The sequence below is a fragment of the Equus asinus genome, chromosome 4 (genome assembly GCF_041296235.1).
Source record: "Equus asinus isolate D_3611 breed Donkey chromosome 4, EquAss-T2T_v2, whole genome shotgun sequence".
Classification (NCBI taxonomy): Eukaryota; Metazoa; Chordata; class Mammalia; order Perissodactyla; family Equidae; genus Equus; species Equus asinus.
The window spans coordinates 21879350-21900627 of NC_091793.1; the positions used below are offsets into that span (position 1 = coordinate 21879350).

At 57.3% G+C, this 21278-nt stretch overlaps 1 protein-coding gene across 3 annotated transcripts in view; it reads right to left on the bottom strand.

Annotated features, from left to right (window-relative positions):
• CACNA1I (calcium voltage-gated channel subunit alpha1 I) overlaps nucleotides 1-21278 on the bottom strand; it is a 113325-nt gene that overhangs the window by 75935 nt on the left and 16112 nt on the right. For all 3 annotated transcript variants that reach the window (XM_070506847.1, XM_044779495.2, XM_070506846.1), the window contains exons 3-4: nucleotides 5052-5163; nucleotides 3256-3389 (exon numbers count right to left, since the gene is read on the bottom strand). In XM_070506847.1, the coding sequence (XP_070362948.1) occupies nucleotides 3256-3389; nucleotides 5052-5163 (246 nt within the window). The remainder of the gene's footprint in view (nucleotides 1-3255; nucleotides 3390-5051; nucleotides 5164-21278) is intronic.

Below are 21278 nucleotides of genomic sequence, written 5' to 3' on the forward strand. Positions count from 1 at the left end.
TCCGCAGCCATGCCATCCCTAGGCGTAAAGGATGGGAGGACCTTCAAGAGAGGGACAGGTCGGGGTCACCTGCGTCCCCAGCATCCCGCACAGAGCTGGGCACGTGGGTCTCCACTGAGTCTCCTCCCTAGCCAGGACCAGCTACATAATTTAGGGGGCCCAGTGCTAAAAGAAAACGCAGGGCCCCTTGTTCAAAACTTAAGAATTTTTAAATGGTGACCGCAGAGCATTAAACCAAGCATGGGGCCCTGTGCCACTGCACACGTGGCCAGCCCTCCCTCCCGCCAGGAGGAGCTGCCCTGCGGACCCCACCTCATCCCGCCCCCACCCCAAGGACCAAAAGACAGTTTCGAATGGAGACCTCACAGGCCAGCTCCTCACTCTGCTCAGCTCAGATCTTCACTGTCTGAATCTGTAAGTTTGAGGAGACAGAGGGGAGTCACTAAGCAACAGAGGAGACTCTGCAAGTCCAAAGGGCAGGCGGCACGCTCACGGGGGGCAGTGACGGAGCCAGCAAAACAAATGACTTCCCCAAGACAGGAATTAAGAAAAATTATCCTAAAACCTGGAAACGGGCAAAGAGAAGGCGGTATTTCTCACAACGTCATCGTGGGGTTAACAGACCCATCTAAGGATTATTATCCAGAGGAATGTTCCTCTGTTTGAGTCACTATTTACTGTTAATTAAAGGTCTGGCTGCTGTGAAATTACATGTTAACTTGTCGATTTCCGTAAGTGATTTCTGTCCGACAGAAAAGATAACCCCCAAGGTCATGGCTTTCTGACCCTGTGGGTCATCCAGCAGCTCTGACGCTAAGCATTCTTCCTCCAGCACCCATTGTCCTAACTCTGCTGGTTCCTCCCTCACAAGTGGAATAAATCTGTGATACACTTTCCTCCTAAGATTGGTGTGGGGGTCATTTGTTTTTTAGCTTTTTGGAATTTATACTTTGACTTCAGGATCAGGAAAGGACTTTTAAGAAGCCCACTGAGTGTCCATAAGGAGATTCGAGTGAATACTGCATCTATAAAACAAAAAGAGGCACAAGCTTTTCTGAAAACTCAAGAACAAGAAGTGATCCTGGGGGGGCCGGCCTGGTGGCGCAGCAGTTAAGTTTGCATGTTCTGCTTTCACGGTCCGGGGTTCGCTGGTTTGGATCCCAGGCGTGGACCTATGCACCGCTTGTCAAGCCACACTTGTAGCAGGCATCCCACATATAAAGTAGAGGAACTTGGGCACGGATGTGAGCTCAGGGCCAGTCTTCCTCAGCAAAAAAAGAGGAGGATTAGCCACAGGTGTTAGCTCAGGGCTAATCTTCCTCTAAATAAATAAATAAATAAATGAGAAGCTATCTTGAGAATAAACGAGACGCAGAGGAGATGAAGGCTTCCGACAGGGGCTGTAAACAGAGGAAGGGGTGTCGTTAGTGACTCAGAAGACCCAGTCAAGGACATCTCTCCTGCTGTAGATGAAGTCTGTGAGGGGAAAGAGGAAAGATGTACAGAACAGAGAGAGGAGAGAAGTATCCATTTAATGGGAATCGCAGGAGAGAGCAGAGAAGGATGGGCAACGATCAAAGAAGAAATAAAAGAATTTCTTTCTGACCTGAAGGAACATACGTGTCGCATCTTGAGTTCCAAAAGGCCCCACAGGGAGCGATCCTACACCCAGTCTGGCCCTAGTGAAGGGTCTAAAGTCTGAAAGTAAGGAGAATACCCTACAAGCTTCCAGCAAGGAAAAAGCAGGTTGTTCCCAAGAAATAAGATTCAGACCTCCACTACGACCCGCAGTGCCGTGTCGTAGATTTGAACGGTACCACGTGCCAGGTTCCAAGGGATCAACATGATGGTTCTGGAACAGTGCAGATGAAAACTGTCCTTCACACATGAAGATCAGAGGAATCTATGTTTGCACAGGCAAGACTGAAAAATGACACTATCCAAACAGCTTTTCTTTATAAAGACTACTTCAGGATATCCTCCAGCCAAACCAGAACGAGAATGAGAATAAGACCTTGACAGAGGGGTGACATGGTTCACGAGAAACCAAAGGAACCCAGCGTGACTGCTAGTTAGGTCTGAAGAGCTGCTGACAGTGTGGTTGTGAAGCTGAACACCGTTTGTAGAAAGGATGCTTAGAAGAGGTGTAACATTTTTAAAACACTAGCCGACAAGTCATTTCGCTTCAGAACACATCCGCGGTATTTAGCGTATACTTGGTGGTGCTGACCCCCATCTCGGCCATGTGCCTGACTACCCTCCCTGCCCCTTCTCCACGGCAGCACACACATGCTGACACACTCACATACGTGAATACACGCACACTCATACAATGACACACGAACACACTCACAGGTACACACACTCACGGGCCTCCAGCCTTTTTCTCTCCCTCCTCACCTCTGCCATATTGACCCAATACTGGGCACAGTTAACACCTACCTTCAGCTCTTGTGTGTCACCCTCAGGAAAGTCCCCAAGCCCCCAAGTCCCCAGCCTGGCTCAGAGATGCTCTCAGAAAACACAACGCTTTGCCCAGAGCCCTCCTCTCTGTGTGTGACACCTTCACCCCGGTCGCTGTGGCCTGCCTCTCCCAGACAGTAGTCGGGAAGGACAAAGCCCACGTCTGGGCTTGCTGTGCTGCGGACCCCTCCTCTAGGACAGCACTGACACTTGGCAGGAGCGCATCCCACCCCCGGTTGTTGGATGAAGGTGTGAATGGGCCGCCAGCCTGGTGGATCCAGAAAAGCAAGAATAAGGCACAGATGCTGCAGATAGGCTCTGCTGTCCCCGGGCCCCTCCGACGGCAGCTTGTGTCTTGGTAGAAATAAGAATAACCACAGGCTGCAGTCGGTGCTCGAGTCTATGCTCCATGTCAATAATGATAACAATAACAATAACAGTAATCAGAGCTAACTTTCCCCGGGTGCTCACTTTGACACGACTACTATTATCCCTGTTTTACAGCTGAGGAAACTGAGGCTTAGAGAGGTCAAGTGGCTTTCTCAGGGTCATACAGTTAGTCAGTGGAAACAGACCCAGTATCAGCTGATGGTGCAGGAGGACACAAGGTGACCACAGAGAGGAGGACAGACTGTCTGTCTGTCCAGGCCACTCAGTGAAGGGGCATCAGTCCTCCCCCTCGGGGGTCCAGGAGGGCCCCAGACATGACCACGCAGCTTCCTCACTATCACCAAAGCCCCGTGGGTTCGTTAAATTACAGAGGCCCAGTCCCGTCCAATGGGCACCACCTACCCTGCCATGACAATGAAGAAGTCCAGTCGGTTCCATGTGTCCCCAAGGTAGCACTTCTTGCCAAAAATGCCCAGGGCCACCATCTTGAGCACCATCTCCATGGCAAAGAAGACGAAGATAAAGTCGTCAAACACCTGCAGGGGCAGGAGGAAGGCAAGAAGCAGGGACAGTGTGAGGTTCGGAGCAGGACCCAGGGGTCAGAGCTACAGTGTGAGGTGGGGACGTGGGCATGGACACGAGGGGCCTGGGAAAGACCTGGAAACGTCTTCTCCTGGAAGAGGCAGGAAGAGAAGCTCAGAGATCCTGGTCCAATGCAATCATTTCACAGATGAGAAGACTGAGGCCCAGAGAGGGGAATGAACTTGCCCGAGGTCACACAGCCCATTTTATTTGTTCCTTATGGGAGTGGGGCAAAGAGGCTCTCCCTAATAATTGTCAGGCACTGGACACTTGACCTGCACTCTCTCTTCTAATTCTTACAATGACCCCCATGAACAGTCCCATTTTACAGATGAGGAAACTGAGACTCAGAAAGGCTCAGCAACTTGCCTCAGGTCACACAGCAGGTGAGTGGCAGAACCAGAACTGACACTCAGGTCTACCTGACTCCAAAGCCCCCATGGGAGGAGCTTTCTCCAAGCAGGCCTGACCCTTCCCCCACGGGCACAGGTCTCAGCGCTGCCTTCTCTGCTCAGAAAGGAGGCCCAAACGTGTCCCTAACTAGGGCTCAGGCGAGTATATATCTCCTGAGGACAGGACCTGGGTGGAATTGCTCTTTCCGGGATCAATGAGGGCTGCAGTCAGTTCAACTCAGCAAAAGGGGCTGAGCTCCTACTGACAGCAGGACGTAGGCTAGGGGTCGGGGACCCAGAGAGGAGGCCTCGGTGAGCTCACCACCCAGCAGGGCAGCCAGCCTAGTACCCACTGAGGCTAACCAGTTCTGACTCCACCCGGGGACCTGGGGCTGGCTGAGGAGCTTGGGACCCACTGGGACCCCAGACCCCCGCCCCCAGAGATTCTGACTCTGCAGGTTCGGGACCAGCCAGGGGTCTCCAACAAGAGCCCCAGGGGATCCAGAGGCCCTGGGCTGCTTGGGAACTGCTGAGTCCTGTGGAAACATGGGAGGCAGAGGGCAGCTCCCCCAGGGAGGAATCCGGCTTTCCCAGGGAGACAGCCCAGAGTGTTTCCACGCTGTAAAATGGGGGTGAGCCCAACACCCAGCCTACGGCACACGTGTGCCACCCGGGATGGTGGCAGGTACAAAGGCCAGGCCCCCACCTGGGACCTCGGGACGTGAAAACAGGAGAGCAAGCAGAGGCCCACTCCTTTAGGGTATCAAGAGCCAGTTATGGAGCTTGACCTTTATTCCAAAAGCACTCGGGGGCCAAGGGCAGGCTTTCGGCAGAGGTCACTGGTGCTCTACCGGCATGGGCGAGGTGGCGGGGGGAGTCTAAAGTTGGGGAGACCAGGAGGAGGCTGGGGGTGGTGCCTAGTGGGAGAAGATGCCGGCCTGCACAAGAGCAGAAGCCCGGAGATGGAGAGGAGGGGATGGAAGGGAGAGAGGACCACGAAGGAGAATGGGTAAGACCAGTAAGGGAGTGAGGAAGAAGACAGCCAGCTGAGCAGGGCAGGCCAAGGAGCGGGGATGCGGCGTGGCGGGCAAGGCAGGGCGGACGGCACAGCGGGGAAGGGGCGGGGCGGATGGGCAGGGCCGGAGGGCGGGCATTGTGGGTGGGCGGGGCATTGTGGGGCCGGCAGGCACGGCTGGTGCGCGGGGTGGGGCGGGCCAGCCTCACCTGCAGGATCTTGCAGCGCTCCGACAGGCAGTCCATGTCATCGCAGGGCTGGTACATGCCAAGTGTCACGCAGTTCAGCAGGATCACCAGCATGCTGACACATTCGAACCACGTGCACACAGAGTTAAGGACAAAACAGTGGGGCCGCCGCTGCCACAGTGGGCAGAGTGCACCCTGGAATGTAATACCCCACCCACCACAAACACAGGTGGACACCCCACTCCCGGCTCTTCCCTCCTACTGTGCCTTCCCTGAATGGGTCGATGCCTGTTTTCAAAGACCGTGGAGCCAGCCTACCCACCTCACAACAGACAGTGTGAGGCCACACGCGCCAAACCCACCAGAGAACCCAAACCCCAAGCTACAGCCTGCCAGGACCCCCGGCCCCACCTCCTGGCCCCAGCCTGAGAGTCCCCTTCAGGCCCAGAAGGGCAAGGTCCCCAGAGGCCTGGCTGGCAGGCCATCTCTGGAGTTTCCTGCCTCTGTGCCTCTGACCCCTCCCTCTGACTGTCACTGCCTCCCTTCTCTGACCACCTCTCCCCTCCCCTGCCCCATGCCCGCTCCCTCTCTGCCGGAGGCCTGGATGTGGAGCCTGCAGCGGGCCTGTCCAGCGTGGCTGAGATTAGCTGGACGCCCCTGTCCTCCTCTCCTCCCCTATGGCCAGGTCAGAGCTCCTCTCCAGACTCCAGAATGTCTGCACCTAGGCCCCCCCCAGCCCTGCACCAAGTAGGGTGGGCTCGGCTTCCTCAGGCCTGCCCAGGCAGAACGTCTCCTGCAACCAGGGGGGCTAGAGACCATCTCTTTCCCCAGCCTTGGGCAGGGCTCTGGGGCCCATGCGTGGAACCCGATGCATGGGCTCCCCCTCACTCCCCCGGCCAGGCTGCTCTCCTCATCCACACGCTCTCCCTTCCCTTCCTTCCTGGTGAAATCCTGCCAAGTCTTAGAACACAGCGACAAAGCCCAGTCCCACCACCCGCCCCTCCCATCCTCCTAGAGTCAGAGGACCAGGGGTCGGAGCTCCACGGGGCCCCCAAAAACCTGTGCCTCATTGAAAAGAGGGTGGCCCCAGGGAAACTGGACTTACACGGGTCCTCCTTCTGTCAGTGGAGGGGTACACTGCCTACACACCCCCTTCCTGCCCCCAGAAACTGAGCCCCAGGAAGCAGGGAGGGAAGCTCCTGCGCTGTAAAAGTGTAAACCAGGGGGCCTGTGTTTGAGCTCCAGGCCCTGCACGGACCCGCTCTGAGGTCTCTGAATCTCTGCAGGTTCCCCACCGGCAGTCAAGGAGCCTCCTCACTGGGCCCCCGGGTCTGCTCGGGCCCCTCTGGTCCACTCTCCCTGCAGCAGCAGTGAGCTGCTGAAAACATCAGAGAGATCACCTCCTCCCCGGCTCAAAACCCTGCCATGGCTCCCTGTCTCTCTCAGTATAAACTTTGAAGCCCTCGCTGTGGTCTGCAAGGCCCCACCTACCACTCCCCACTACCTCATCTCCTTCTATCTCTGCCCTGCTCACTCCCCTCCAGCCTCACTGTCCTCCTGCCACTCCTCAGGCACCACAGGCACTCTCCACCTCAGGGCCTTTGCACATGCCATGCGCTCTACCTGGAAAACTCTTCCCAAGACCTTCAAGGGCTGCTTTCTGACCCTTTGGCTTCATTGTTACCTCCTCTGAGAAGTCCCCACCCAACCTCTCTGACCCACTCCCGCAGCAGTCACCCTCTCCCACCCGACTGCCACCCTCTCCCAGCTTTATGGCCTCCTGAGCACTTATGCCCTGAAGCTGTCTTGTTGACATGCTCCTTGTCTGTCCACAGCTAGAACCTCACTCCAAGGGGACAGGGGTTTTGCATTCAGAGCTGTGAGTGGCAGGCATCTAGTAGGAGGTCAATAAACGTCTGTTGAATGAAGGAATAAATCTCTACGGGCCTCACTCACTCTGACATCCAGTGATTCTTAAGCATTCCCAAATGAAAACCCTCACCCCTCAACTTCAAAGCCCTTGTTCTAAGCTTGGATGTCGCCATACGAGCCAGACCCTCAGCCAGACCCCACCCAGCAGGGCTAAGCACCTCCTGCCTGATGGGAGCCGGACCTGGTTTCCCCGGCAACAGCCTCCCTCCCGTCCCTGGCCCTTGCTCACCTTGAGATGACAACCCTCCCTCCCACCTCCCTCTCAGACCCTCCTTGCCCCAGCCCTGCTCCTTCCTGCCCCCCACCCCCACCCCACTGCCATTCTCCCACCACAGCCTGTAATTAATTTCAGTGGCTGCCAGGGCCCCCTTCTAGCCTGAGCATCGCTCCAGCAGCAGCTTCATCGTTAATTAACTTTTTTGAAGTTCAAACGTTCTAATTACCAGCGAACATCCCCCATCCCCCTTGTCTTTCCCCCCAGCCCGTCGTGCTCGCTTGCCTTCCAGCCACCTCCTCTGCTCCCCCTGTCCTTCCTGCCAGTTTCAAGTTCAAAGTGCACTTAGCAGGTGTCTCCCACAGGCCTGGCACCCCCACTTCTCCCTCGCCAGGGATCTGAGCAGTAGAGTTCAGCAGGCCTATTTTACAGATGAGGAAAACCGAGGCACAGAGAAACCAGGGGCCTCTCCTGGGTCACACAGCTGGGAAGTGCCAGAGCTTAGATTCACACCCGGCCTGCTGGACTCCAAGGCCAGTGCTCTCCTCTGTGACGCATGGCCTGTCTCTGCCTGTGACTTCCCCCTCCCTCCCCTGAGGCCTCAGCCTGTCCTCAGCCTCTCTTGCCTGGACCCTGCACGGCCTCCCCGCTCACCTCCAGCTCTGGTCTCTGCCCCTCCAATCTGCTCCACACAATAACCAGGCACCTGCCACATGCCCAGCCCTCTCCGAGCCCTTGACAAGTGTTACCTCGTTTCATCCTCACAGCGCTATTATAGGCCCCACTTACAAATGAGGAAACTGAGACACGAAGGGAACAAGATTTGCCCAAGGTCACCAGCTGGAAAAAGGCAGAGATGGCACACAAAGCCACAGCCTGCTTTTCTTGTCCCCAAGCTATTCTGCCCCTGCCAGATTAACCACAACTCTGACCATGCCTCTCCCCTGTTCAAAAACTTTCCATGGCTCCCCATTACCCTCCTTACCTGATACCCAAGACCGCCTAGAATCTGACCTCAGTGAACTCCTCTGGCCTTGCTCCTCCCACGGGCCTTGACATGCACTGAACTTCTTGCTGTCCCCAAGCATATTCTGCACGTACTTTCCCTTCCCTCTATGGACTCTACCAGGCAAACTCCTACTCATCCTTCAGAACCCAGTTCGTTTCTCACCTCTTCTCAAAGCTTCCCCTGAAGCACCTTTCCCTGCTCCCAAGGTGGTGGTCCAGCCTCCTCTCCAGAATTGCTCCCTACCCACCTGGTCTAGCTGGTATCACAGTAATGAACTTGGCAGTAACCACGACAACTGCGTGCCAGGCTCCTAGGGACATGGCCCCCCTTCTCATCACAGACCTAGGACACAGACCCAGAGAGTGGAGGGACTTGCCCAAGGTCACACAGTCAGCGCGGAGCCCAAACGGTCTGCCTCGGTGGTGTCTGCAGCCACTGCCAGGGCTGCCTCTGTTGCTTGTCCAGCTTGCCCGCTGCACTGAGTCCCTCGAGAGGGCAGATGGAGTGGCTTTCACCTCTAGACTGCTCAGCTTCAGACATTCCGAGATGGACAGTCTCAGCCCTGCCCGGAGGCGCTCGGGGAAATCCCAGATGGCAGAGCCTGGGCCCCTTCCAAGAGCCCATGAGGCTCAGAAGTCAGGCCAGAGCTGGCAGCGCTGCCCGCGGTTCCTGACAAGCGCCCCGCTGGCTCGGGGAACAAAGGCACCAGCCCTCTTGAAGTCGAACCAGACCCCGTAGCGTGGGGCAGGAGGCTGTCAGAGGGAGTCGAGGTCTCCGGGCTGAGCGACTCCACAGCCTGGCCAAACGCCTAAGGTTTCCACCATGAGTCACAAGCCTTGAGGATGCTCAGGCACAGCTGGGCAAAGCTCTGGCGTTCTGGGGCCATTTGAGGGCAGACAGAGGCCCCAGAAGGGCAGTATGGGATTCCTGGACCTGAGCGCTGGCTACGAGAGCGCAGGGGATCTTCAGTGGCTCCCGGTTGCCTCTCACGGCAAGGCTCAAAGCCCCTGCCTGGCATCTGAGGCCATGACACCTTGTCTGCTTCCTCGCTCAGACTGTCACTCCTCTTGCAGTGACTGTCACAGAACAACCTCACCGAGGTCCCCAGAGAGCAACTACTCCCATCGCCCGTTGCTCAGATGGGAAACAGAGGGGCAGAGAGCTGTCCACGAGCCACAGCGAGCCCAAAGCGAAGTGACCGGCAGACCACAGGCTCCCCACCTGCAGGGGTCCCTGAGCCACTGCTGAACCACAAACCCACAGCGAAACCCCACATCCCCAAACGTCCAGGCTCCGCATGTGTCCCGCCCGCTCGGCACGGCCACACGCGGTCACTGGAAGCTGGTTAGATCCCTGACGGGCAGCCATGGGCACCTTTGAGAAACTCAGATGGGGAAAGGCCTCGACGGTGATCCAATCAACGGTCTCCTCGGCAGGCAGAGCTTTCCCAACACCTGCTCAGCTCGGGGAGAAAAACCACCGCAGGGTCCTCAGGGGGCTGCAGAGCCCCCAGCCCCTCTCAGCCCCACCTCCAGCCAGCCCCCACCTGCAGCCCAGGCCCTAACCTCACCCCCACCCCGTCCATGTCTCACCCCTACCTGCTCTGCCCACGCCTTCCTTGGTCCAAACTGGGGCCTCAGAGCCCAGCAGTGAATGAATGAGCATGCATCGAGTGCCTGCTGTGTGCCAGGCACCGGGTGACAACAGCAATAATGGCAACAGGGGCGAACGTTTCTCAAGTGTTCTGCAGTGTTTGTTTGCCACGGAGCTTTGTAATCAAACAGCACGTATTATCTCATTTAAACCTGACAGCAGGCACGTGAGGTCCCAGAACACAGAGCATTCCAGCCGTGGTCTGGGGCCCAGGCTGGTCACGTGCTGTGCAGCAGAGAAAGCCCGCCCTTTGTCACAACACGGCTCGGGGCCTCCTGGTCTTTGGCTTTGGGGGAAAAAAGCCACCTCACCAGCAGAGGACTGAGAACCCCACGCTGGCATTTGTGCCGATTACTTAATACGACCACAAGAAGAAAATAAGAAATGCTGACTCTTCACTCACAGCCTTTCAAAGAGAATCAGTCCATTCAGGCCTGACACGGCAGAGAGTCACCCCAGAATTTCAGCAGAGCTCCCCCAAACTGTCAGGTACTACTGCTACCCCGTTTTACAGATGAGGAAACTGAGTCACCGAGAGTGGGCTCCAGGCCTGGGGTTCCTGTAGCTGGTAAGCGGCAGGAGCAGGATTTGAACCCGCCTCTGCTGGCTCCAGATCCCATGTGCTCAGCCACATGCTCGGCGGCACCTGGCACAGAGCCTGGAGTACGACGGACCAGCATGTGGTCAATGGAATATGTGCTTTTCCTTCTCACCCAAAGGTCTCCTCCCTACGGGTCCTGGGGCAGCGGTGAGCCCAGCCATCAGCCCATCTGGCTGTGCCTTGTGGAGTCTGGAAGGGGGATGTTCCACCAGGGGCTGGGGAGGAAGGACCCACCTTTGGGAGACAGTGGCAGGGGAAGCCAGCAAGGGGAGGATGCTGGCCTCAAGGGCCCCAGTAAGAGGCCGAGCTTGATCAGAACCATAACTCCACCCCACGTCCTTGCTGCTGAGTCTTGAGAAGGCTGGGGTGCAAACTGGGGGAACACGGTCCCCAGGGAGGCCACCATGCCAGGGGCCCCCTCAGACCTGCCACTTCCTAGAGAGAAGAGTGACTGAATGAAGGGACAGTGCCTGGTGTCCGGGCAGGCCCCTTGGGGCAGCCTCCTCTCCAGGAGCTAGAGCCAGAGGCCTGCACGGTTACCATGGCAACCACCACCCTCCATCCTGTAGGCCCTGCTGACAGTCACAGTTTCTATAATTGGGGGGATCTGGGAGGGTGGGTGGGAGTGCTGGGTTTGGCTGGGACGGCCAAGTTTGTTTTTATTTTTGTCAAATCTGAAATCCTATCTATTTCCTGGGTGCACCTCAGTTGTCTAAATAAATCAAGTGGAGGGAGCGGCTGGGGGCTGCATCCTCCTGGACCACGGAGGCAGGGAAGGTGGGCCAGGACCTGCTCCGGAGTCCCTCCCCGATTGGTCCCCAGTGGCTCCAAGGATGGGAGCTGAGGCCTTGGGCCTTCCCAGGCTGAGGCCTGAGGTTCCAGACCCAGGTTCTCGGGCCAGCTCTGTGCTCCCCTGAGGCTAGGGCCACAAGCATCTGTGAAGCACCGGCTGTATACCTGGCCTGTGCATCAGTGTACTGAGATGAACCGGACTCACTCCTGCCCCGGAGGTGTCCAGAGTGCGTCCCTGTTCCAGGACCTGGCGTGACGTGAAGCTGCATAGCACGCACTATAGTGACAGTGGCTACCATTCTGAATGTCAGCCATGCTCCGGGCCCTGAACTTTAAAGACGCTATCCATTCACTAATTCATTCCTTCATTCGACTTATTTTTATGAGCAACAACCACTCTGAAAGCTGTTTGGCGGCATCTATTAAAGCAAAACATAAGCCCAGCAATGCTGCTCCTGGGTCCAAACCCCAGAGAAATGCCGACAGAAGCCTGCGAAAGGCACGTATTACTCCTAACAGCCCCAACCTGGGATCAACTCGAGTGCCCCTCGACAGGAGAGTGAGTGGGGCAGCAGGTTTTAACCGGGGATGACTCTAACCCCAGGGGACATGTGGCCATGTCTGAAGACATTTTTGGTTGTGACAACTTGGGGAGGCAGGGCGCTGGCCGCCAGTAGGTAGAGACCAGATGCTGCTAAACATCCTACAACGCACATGACAGCCCCTCCGCAAAGAATTATCCGGCCCAAATGTCAACAGTGCCAAGGCTGAGAACCCCTGTGGTACATCCATTCGATGGAATCCTGCCCAGTGATGAAAAAGAACAAACCGCAGTACACGCAACAGCATGGATGGAGCTCAACGACGGAACGTCGGGTAACGGAAGCCGGACACCAAGGAGCAAAGAGCCTCTGAATCCACGTATGTGAAGTGAAAAAATCAGGCAGCGTTAACCCACAGGGAAGGAGGTCAGAGCAGTGGGAACTGGGGGGCAGAATCCATCGGGGCTGGGATGAGGGAGCTTCTGGGGATCCCTCCATCTTCTGGAGGTGTTCTTCTTGGCCTGAGTGGGCTCATGGGAGGGTGTTTACAAGGAAAACTGCCTGGAGCTGGACACTACAATTTGTGAGCTCTACTGCATGTGTGTTTTACCTTGATCAAAAGTGTAACATGATGATGGAGCTGGCCCCGTAGCCGAGTGGTTAAGTTCGCGCGCTCCGCTGCAGGCGGCCCAGTGTTTCGTTGGTTCGAATCCTGGGCGCGGACATGGCACTGCTCATCAGACCACGCTGAGGCAGCGTCCCACATGCCACAACTAGAAGGACCCACAACGAAGAATATACAACTATGTACTGGGGGGCTTTGGGGAGAAAAAGGAAAAAATAAAATCTTTAAAAAAAAAAAAAAGTGTAACATGATGAAGAGCACCCGCAGGAGGAAAAATCAAAACGCAACAATTAAGAAAACACAAGCATCTCGGGGGCCGCCTGCTGTCACGGACCCCCGTAACCTTCACCACGAGCCTGCAAGGGAGGGGTGTCACCCCGTCTCACAGACTTCCCCAAAGCCACTGTTAGCAAAGGACAGAGCCAGGATTGGAAGCTCACACCATCCCATCCTCTGTTTGTTTAAGGATTTGTTCCGCCTGTGCCCACAGCAGTGTTGGGAGACAGGCACGGCGGCACCCACTTTACAGAGAGGCGAATGAAAGTCCAGAGACAGCAGGACTTGCCCAAGCTGACACAGTGGTTGAGCTGGGACAGAAAGTTGCTCCATAAAGTGAACAGACCTGCTGGGCAGATGGTCCTAGGCCTCCGCTTACATGCCTCCAGTGACGGGGAGCTCCCCCCATGACACACAGTCCTACCCAGGCTGATTGGTCTACTTATAAGCTATGGAGCCTCAGTGAGCTGAGATCCCTTAGGGGGAGGGACGAGGGAGTGCGCCCTCCCTTCCTTCCTTGGAGGGCCGTCTCTGCCCCCAACCCACTTCTTAGAACCCTGATAATCTGAGAACTCATTGAATTTGGCCAAAGTCTCTGATTCCCAGATGCCCAGCAGGCTGTGGTGTCCGGCGCAGACAGCCGGAGTGGGGGAGGTGATGGAAAGGGAACAGGGGCTGCCAGCTTGGCAGAAAACCTGGGGCACGTGGTCCACGGGAGGAATGCTCCAGCCAAGGAGACTCTCCAGATGCCACTGCTTCAGCCACTGCTGAAGAGAAGGGTGAGGCAGGCCCCTGGGGGGCCAGGGTCCCACGCCTGTGGGCTGACCCCACCTCAGGAGCCCACCCACAGAGAAGGTGTGCCTGCAGGAAAGCCTCCTGGACTCCTAGGCAGGTGGTGTAGACACCGCCCCTGGGCCCTCACAGCTCTTATAGCAGCTGTCGAACCGAGTGTGGTCTGTCCTGGTCTCTCAGCCCCAAACAGGCTGTGCTCTCCAAGGGCAGAGCACATTCATCCCTTTCTGTGCTCGGGGGCACTGCAGCCTCAGGACAGAGTGAGGTCCCCATCACTGGGAGGTATCAAGGAGGCTAAGGAGGGATTTCTGCACTGGAGGAATTTGCAGCCTCCCTTCCCACCTTGAATTTCCTCTCCTCTCCTTTTTAATGTCCATCATTCACTATTCATTTATTCAGCACCCCCTCACTGAGGCCTCCCTCTGTCTGGCCCACAGTGGCTCTGGGAACCCTGAACGAAGAAGATGTGGCCCCTGCCCTCCAGAAACCACGAGTGGACACTTGGTGGAGACGTGGACAGAGAGGGTGAGGGCTAGACGCAGGGCGATGACATTCTCCCTCGGTCTCCTGGGGGACACACATCTCCCCTGCCTGCCCCTGACCACACACGTGTGCACGCTCACGGGTGCGTTCCCATGGAGCCCCACAGCCCTTCACGCCCCTACACACACTCCACACGTGGAGCCCTCCTCCTCGCCCGCCGGGCCAGCGGCACCGGGCATGGCCGACCGCTCTCCTGCAGCAGCGGCCATTCTTAGGCTTTCCTGTGCCCCCGGGAAGCTCAGCGGCCCCTTCTCACAATCATGTTTTTAAATGCATAAATTTCTTTTAAAAAAAACGCTTGGGATTAGAAAGGAAGGAAGCCAGTTATGTCAAGATAGATGTCAAAATATTTTTTAAAAAAACAAATTTGTGATAGAGAACTACGGTGCTTCGTTATCAACACAATGAATAACCGGAGCCAGCGTGGGTCTGACACTGCGTGACTGTGAAGCAGTGACGGGCGTCGGGGATGTCCTGAGGGCTCTCCAACGACCGTGCCGTGACATGGAAATAGCGCTGATTGCTACGGTGACAGTCACAGGAACCACCAATGACCCCACCGTGGTTTGTTACCTCCATTTGTAACAGAAAGAAATGCTAAATTTCAGTCTAAGGTCAGTGGAAACAAATATGCATGTTGTCCCCATCTGGGTCCACAAACCCCAAGACCCTTGTTCTAGAATCTCTCTCCACCTTGGGCCCCAGGGACACCACAGCCACTGGGCAGGTCTTCTGTCCCTTAAATGCTGGGTCTTCTCAGGCTCCCCAGCCCTCTGGCCTCCCCTCTTCTCTCCCTGACCCCACATCCACTCCCACAGCCTCGACTCCTGTGGTCCAGGGGCTGACCAGGTCCCGAGTCCGTCCCAGCCCCAGGCTCACCCACTGCTGAGCAACAGGCCCCAAGACACTGCCCCAGGATGTCTCTGGGCACCTCAAATTCATCATGTCCAAAATGGGATAGGAAACGTTCTCCCCAGACCACCGAATTCTCTGCACGTCCCACCCCCACGAGCGATGCCTCCAGTCACCTGCACCCTGGAAGCTCTCCCTCAGGACGAGGACCCTCAGCAGCCTCCCTTCCCTCATCTCCATGTCCACCTCAGAGACCTGCCCGTTGCACCGCCCACATCTCTCCTCTCCATCCTCTCCTCTGCACCCACCCTGCCCCAGGCAGCCCGCACTCTCAGTCCAGAGTCTCTGAACACCCTCCTCCTCCAGGCTTGCCTCCTCTGATAAATCCTCCACGCAGAGCCAGAGGGCTCCTGAAATACCAAAAGCCTTCCATGGCTCCCTACTGCCTTCCAGACTTTCCAAACTCCTTGGCTTGGCGTTCAAGGCCCTTTGTGTAAGTTTCCAGGTCTGCCTTATCTCTGTCCACCTCCATCCTCACTAGGATGCACTTCATTGAAAGCTTTGCTGCACGTGCACCATGTGCAGGGCCAAGGCCTAAAGAAGAGACAGGCACTAATGGAACATGGAGCCTGTCCTCGGGGAGCTCACAGTCCCGCAGAAGGTGAAGAGAACCAGTCAGGTTCAAAAGGGCCTTGTAAGCAGTACAAGGAGACAGTGATGGCCCCAACACAGGGCTGGGCTGGGCATTCAGCAGATGCAAGGTGGATGAGAGGTTGGGGGAGGTGTGGTAATTAACAAGCATCCGCCAAACAAGCGAATGGATGGATGAGTAAATGGGTTACAGATGGGTAGATAGGAGGGTGGGGGTAGGGCATCTGGGTAATGGATAATTGAATGGGTAGATGGTTGGGAAGGTGGGTGGATGAATGCATGAATGTAAGGGTTAGGTAGATGGATAGGTGGGTGGGCAGGTGAATGGATGACGAGATGGAAATACAGACAAATGGATGGATGGATGGGTGAGAGGATGGATGGATGAGTGGATAGGTAAATGGATGGATGGATGGGTAAATGGATAGATGGATGGATGGATGGACGGATGGGTAAATGGATGGATGGATGGGTGGTGGACAGATGGATGGGTGGTGGATGGATGGATTGATGGATGAGTGGATGGATGAGTGGATGAGTGTTGGATGGATGGATGGATGAGTGGATGGATGGATGGATGAGTGGATGGATGGATGGATGGATGGGTAGATGGACGGATGGATGGGTGGTGGACAGATGGATGGGTGGTGGATGGATGGATTGATGGATGAGTGGATGGATGAGTGGATGAGTGGTGGATGGATGGATGGATGAGTGGATGGATGGATGGATGGGTAGATGGACGGATGGATGGGTGGCGGATGGATGGATGGATGAGTGGATGGATGGATGGGTAGATGGATGGATGGGTGGGTGGATGGATGGATGGATGGATGGGTGGTGGACAGATGGATGGGTGGTGGAGGGATAGAAGGGTGGTGGATGGATGGATGGGTGGTGGATGGATGGATGGGTGGATGGATGGATGGATGGATGGATGAGTGGTGGACAGATGGATGGGTGGTGGATGGATGGGTGGATGGATGGGTAGATGGATGGATGGATGGGGGACAGCTGGTTGGGTGGCTGTATGGGAAGGTGGTTGGGAATGTGACACATTAGTAGATGGCAGCTCCAGGATTTAAACTCAATTCTATGTGACCACAAGAAATGCTTCAGATTGGAACTTGGCACCGTCCTCTCTCCTCCTTCAGAGATCCCCACTCTCAGTCTCAGGCCTCCTCCTGGCAAGGCCAGGCCACACTGTTCCCGCACTTTCAGAGCTTCAAGAGCTCTCAGGGACAGCCTAGGCCAGGCTTGCTCAGCCCCGTCACTACTGACATAGGGCCGGAGAGTTTTTCTGTTGTGGAAGCTGTCCTGTGCATCATGGAATATTCAGCTTCTATCCACTAGAAACCAGTAGCACACCTTCCCCAAGCTGTGACAACCAAAACTGTCTCCAGATGTTGCCAAAGGTCCCCTCGGGGCAAAAACACCCCCAACTGAAAATCACTGAGCTAGCCCAACCTCCCCCACAATTTCATGTTTGAGGAAACTGAGACCCAGAAAGGAGGAGGGACCTGCCTGAAGTCACCAAGCTTGCACTGGGCAGAGCTCAGACCGGACCTTGGGGAACACTGAGTCCACAATCATCTCCTCACTCGACATGGGGGAGGGACTGGGAGCCTCGCACCCCACTCTCTGGGAGGAGCCAGGTGCAGCCCTTGGTCACCTGCTCTCTCCACCTCCAGCCTGGCTCTCTCCCGCAGCCCAACACCGCAAGCCCTCGTGTTTGTACAGCACCTCAGAGCCAGCCAAGCCTTCTCCTCCTGCTTTCTCATAGAGATAGACACCGTCGCCCAGAGAGGCCAAGTTGTTTGCTCAGCATCCCACAGCAATGAGCACCAGTGTCAGGATTCAAACTGGGGGAGAGAAGAGGGAGACCAGAGGAGCAGAGCACGGCTCCACAGGGTGGAAGGGATGGAAATGCGCAATGCAGCCCCACAGGAGAGCTGGAGAGAGATTAGCAGGAAGACATTCTGGCTGATTAAAAGGATATATCGATTTCTCTCGGAGGGAAACAAATGGGGCCGTTTGTCTCCCAACGGGATCGTGAGGTGGTCTGAGGGAGGCAGCAGGTCAAAGTTGGCTTCTGACACAGAAGCCGAAGCCCAGGCAGGATGGATGGGTGAAAATCCAATCATGTTTTAAATGCCCCAGGAGGGGGCTGACTCTTCATTAGCCAGCGGCCCTCTTTCTAATTCTCCTGCTGTATATCAACCACAACGAGACTTCCGGGCAGGGCTCACAGGCTCACAGGCCCTGGGCTCGCCCAAGCCCCACTGGGCCACTGCCAGGCTGGGCGGTCTGGACAGGCACCCTGCTTCTCTGGGCCTTGCCTGCCCACTGGGCAATCTCTAGAGCTGGCAGAGCTGCCAGGAAGATGAAACCCACCCAGCACATAGTAGGTCCTTAGCAAGCGCCCTCCCCACCTCAGTCTTCTCCTTTGCCTTCCAGAATCTAGACCCCAATGTCCTTCCATCCTCGGCCCCGACTCCTTTCCTCTCCCAGCCCCCACTCCAGGCTGTTAGAGCATCCCAGTGACCCCGGCTTGACCCGGGCCCTTGACCAGGCCATCCTCCTCCCCCACCCCCCCTTCAAAGTCTCTCCTGCCTTGGCTCCGGGGCCCCCACCTTCATCAGAGGCTCCTGTGGCATCCCCAGTCAGAGCAGGCTGCCTACTCCATCCTCTGCGCCCCCGAGGGCCCCTCTGCCCAGCCTTTACCCCATTTTGCTTCACAGGAGTAGGATTCAGGTGTGCATCTGCCTCCCCTATCAGGCTGGGGACTCCTCTGAATTTACCCACATCCCAGGCCTGCTAGACACCCATCAGCGACTCCCTGCGGCCCGCAAGATCAAGAGCAGGCTCTAACCTGGCATTCCACTGCGGGCTGTCCAGCCCCTGCCTCACAGTGTTCCAGCCACACTAAACTCTTTACTGTTCTCTGCACTATTCCCTCTGCCTGGAACATCATCCCTCAACTGTCCTCCTGGAAAACTCCTACTCATGCATCAAGACCCAGACCAAATGCCCCCTCCTCCAAGAAGGCTTCACCAATGCCCCAGCCTGGGTCAGGAGCAGCTTCTGCACCTGCAGCTCTCTTTACACAGAAATCTCCGTGTGACAGTACCTGAGGTTGCCCTAGGGGTCAGGCTCTCCCTGGCCCGCCCTGTTGACCAATGAGAGTGCAGCAGCATCCACTCTGGCCGCCATGAGCATCCCCAGGGCCCAGGCTGATGCTGACTTTTACTTCTGAGAAAAACAACCTTCTCTACAGCAGATGGAGGGAAACGGACAATTTCCCAGACATATGTTGCTTCTCCCAGCAATACCCACTGCTCGTCTGGCCCTTCCCATTAGGCCAGGGTTGGAGGGGGAGGGGACACCTTCCCATCCGAGAGCAGGCCGGTGGGCGTAGCATGGGTCTGAGAGCTGGAGTCCTGGGCCCGGTCTCCCCAGCTGTGCAACAAGGAGTTAGCACAGTCCCAGCTCTGCCACCTCATGGAGTGCTGAGAGGCCCCCAGAGGTCACGGCACGGGGGCGGAAGTACTTTCAGAACCGGACAGGGAGGAACAAGCCCCTCGAGCCAGGCCTGTGCTGGGGGCGGAGACCGAGGGTGCAGGGAGAGCCACAGCGCCCGCCCGGGGCCTCAGGCTGGTGCAGGAGATAAAGGGAGCAGCCAACAAGCCCCTGAGGCCCGAGGAAGCTTGTAGGCTGGGGAGGACTGATGCAGGGCTGAGGGGTGCAGAGAGGAAAACGCTGGGATCCAGGAAAACCTCCTGCAGGTGATGGCCGAGAGGTGGGGCCTGGGGGGCTGGCGGGAGGTGGAGCCACAGCCACGCCACGGGGAGAGGGCATCACGGGGGTGGCAAAGGCTGGGAGGAGGTGGGGGGGCATCAGGAGACAGCAGCAGCCTGCTTGGGCTTCAGACGAGAGTGCACGAAGGGACAGGGCAGGAGGGTGGCAGAAGACAGCCAGGGTGGGTGGCAGAGGCCTGAACCCTGGAGGAGTGACTCTTCTGGGAGGGACAGAGCACCACTCAAGGGTTTGAGTGAGGGAAGAATAAGCGAACAAATGAGAGAAGGCAGGCGGGGAAGGGAGGGGACAACGGCTCCTCCTGGGCACGCAGCACTCAAGACAGAAGACAAACTGCTCCCATGCGGGGGAGGGGGGGCGCCCAGGAACCCCTGAGGAGGAAGGCGAGCGGGAGGAGAGAGTGGATCCAGAGGAGAGGGGACCACAGGGACCCACAGCTGTGGACTCCTGGCCGGGTGCTCTCTCCACTGTGCAGGGGAGGGGAGGCAGGGCAACCCCAGTGGCAGGTGGGTGGCAGGGGTGAGGTCCTGTTTAGACAGGAAGAGATGGAAGAACTCCACCCCCATGTCCCCAGTGGCCCAGCCAGAGGGAAAGGCTCAGGACAGGAGGGATGGAGGTTAGAGGAAGGGAGGACTTCCTGAGAGCCAGGAGCTCTCAGAAGGGTCCCAGAGGCCTTTATCCGGTGGCCCAAGGCCCCGTCTGGTGCAGCGGGATGGAGCGGCAGCATGCCCAGAGGTGGGCAGTGGACCAAACGGAGCAGGACAGCCAGGGGATGAGAGGGGTCCTCCTGCAGGCGAAGGTCCCATTTCTCCCCACCACGTCTGGGGCTCTGCAGGGGTCCTCCTCTCACTCCCCGCCTTCTCACCCTCCCACCCCCAGGGGCCAGCACGTGCCCACCCTTGCCGGCCACCTTCAGCCTCTCTCCCTGGCCCACTGCCCAGCCCACAGGCCTCTCAGACCATCAACAGACACGGGGCCCAGTTGCCCGTCTGCCTTCAGGACGCTTGTCAGAGCCAAGGCCCCTCTGAGGCACAGCCCCAGCTGCTCCACCATCGGCCCCCGTGTGCCACTTGGCACTTAACAGTTTGCCCGGGAATTCTCACTGGACCCCCTGACATTCCCAACGGGAGGTCGCCATGGCCCCCATTTCACAGATGAGCAAATGGAGGCTCAGCGAAGGCCGAGGCCCCTCAGCCAAGAAACCTGGAGCAGGTCTTCATTCACGCCAACCAAGCCACAGTCCCCGGGGTCACCTCTGAGTCCTCTCGCGCCAACACCAACCGCAGGGCAGCCACGCCTCCATGAGGACCCTCCCCTCCAGCCCCGCAGCACCCTGCCACCCCTGTTCCTCACCCCAACTGACAGGTGCTCACTCATGATGGTCTCCCGGCTGACGTCCCTCCAGGGGAGCCAGGGCGACCTCCCCTGCACAAAATGGCCACAGTCGTCCTCTGCCCTGCCTGGCACGCGGCACACACTCAGCAAAGGCTCACTAGACCATCTCACTGATGGGCGAGTGAACGACGGCTGAACGAGAGCCCATTTGCCCCCTCGACAAACACACGGAGCTCCACGACAAGGAGCCCAGTCTTGGCACCACAAGGCTACGGCAGAGGACCTGCGAGGCTGGGGTCTCGGCCAGCTGGACTTCAAAGCGAGAGTAAGCAGCGTCCCCGAGCCAGGCAGGGGACAAGAAGCAGACAGAAGTGGGGGAGGGGGGTAGGAGAGACCAGGACCCCAGCCGCAAAGGCACAGGGCGCACGAGCCCACCCAGAAGGAACCCGAGCCCAGGCATCCCGCAGACGCCACTGAGTGGCTTCCTGGGCAGGAGGGCAGGCAAGAGGGTGCCCCAAGCAGCCCTTCCTGCCCTCGTGCCCGACTCTCCACATCCTGCAGACAGGGAGGCCGAGGGCGAGAGAGCGGGAGAGCGGGAGAGTGACTCGTCCAAGG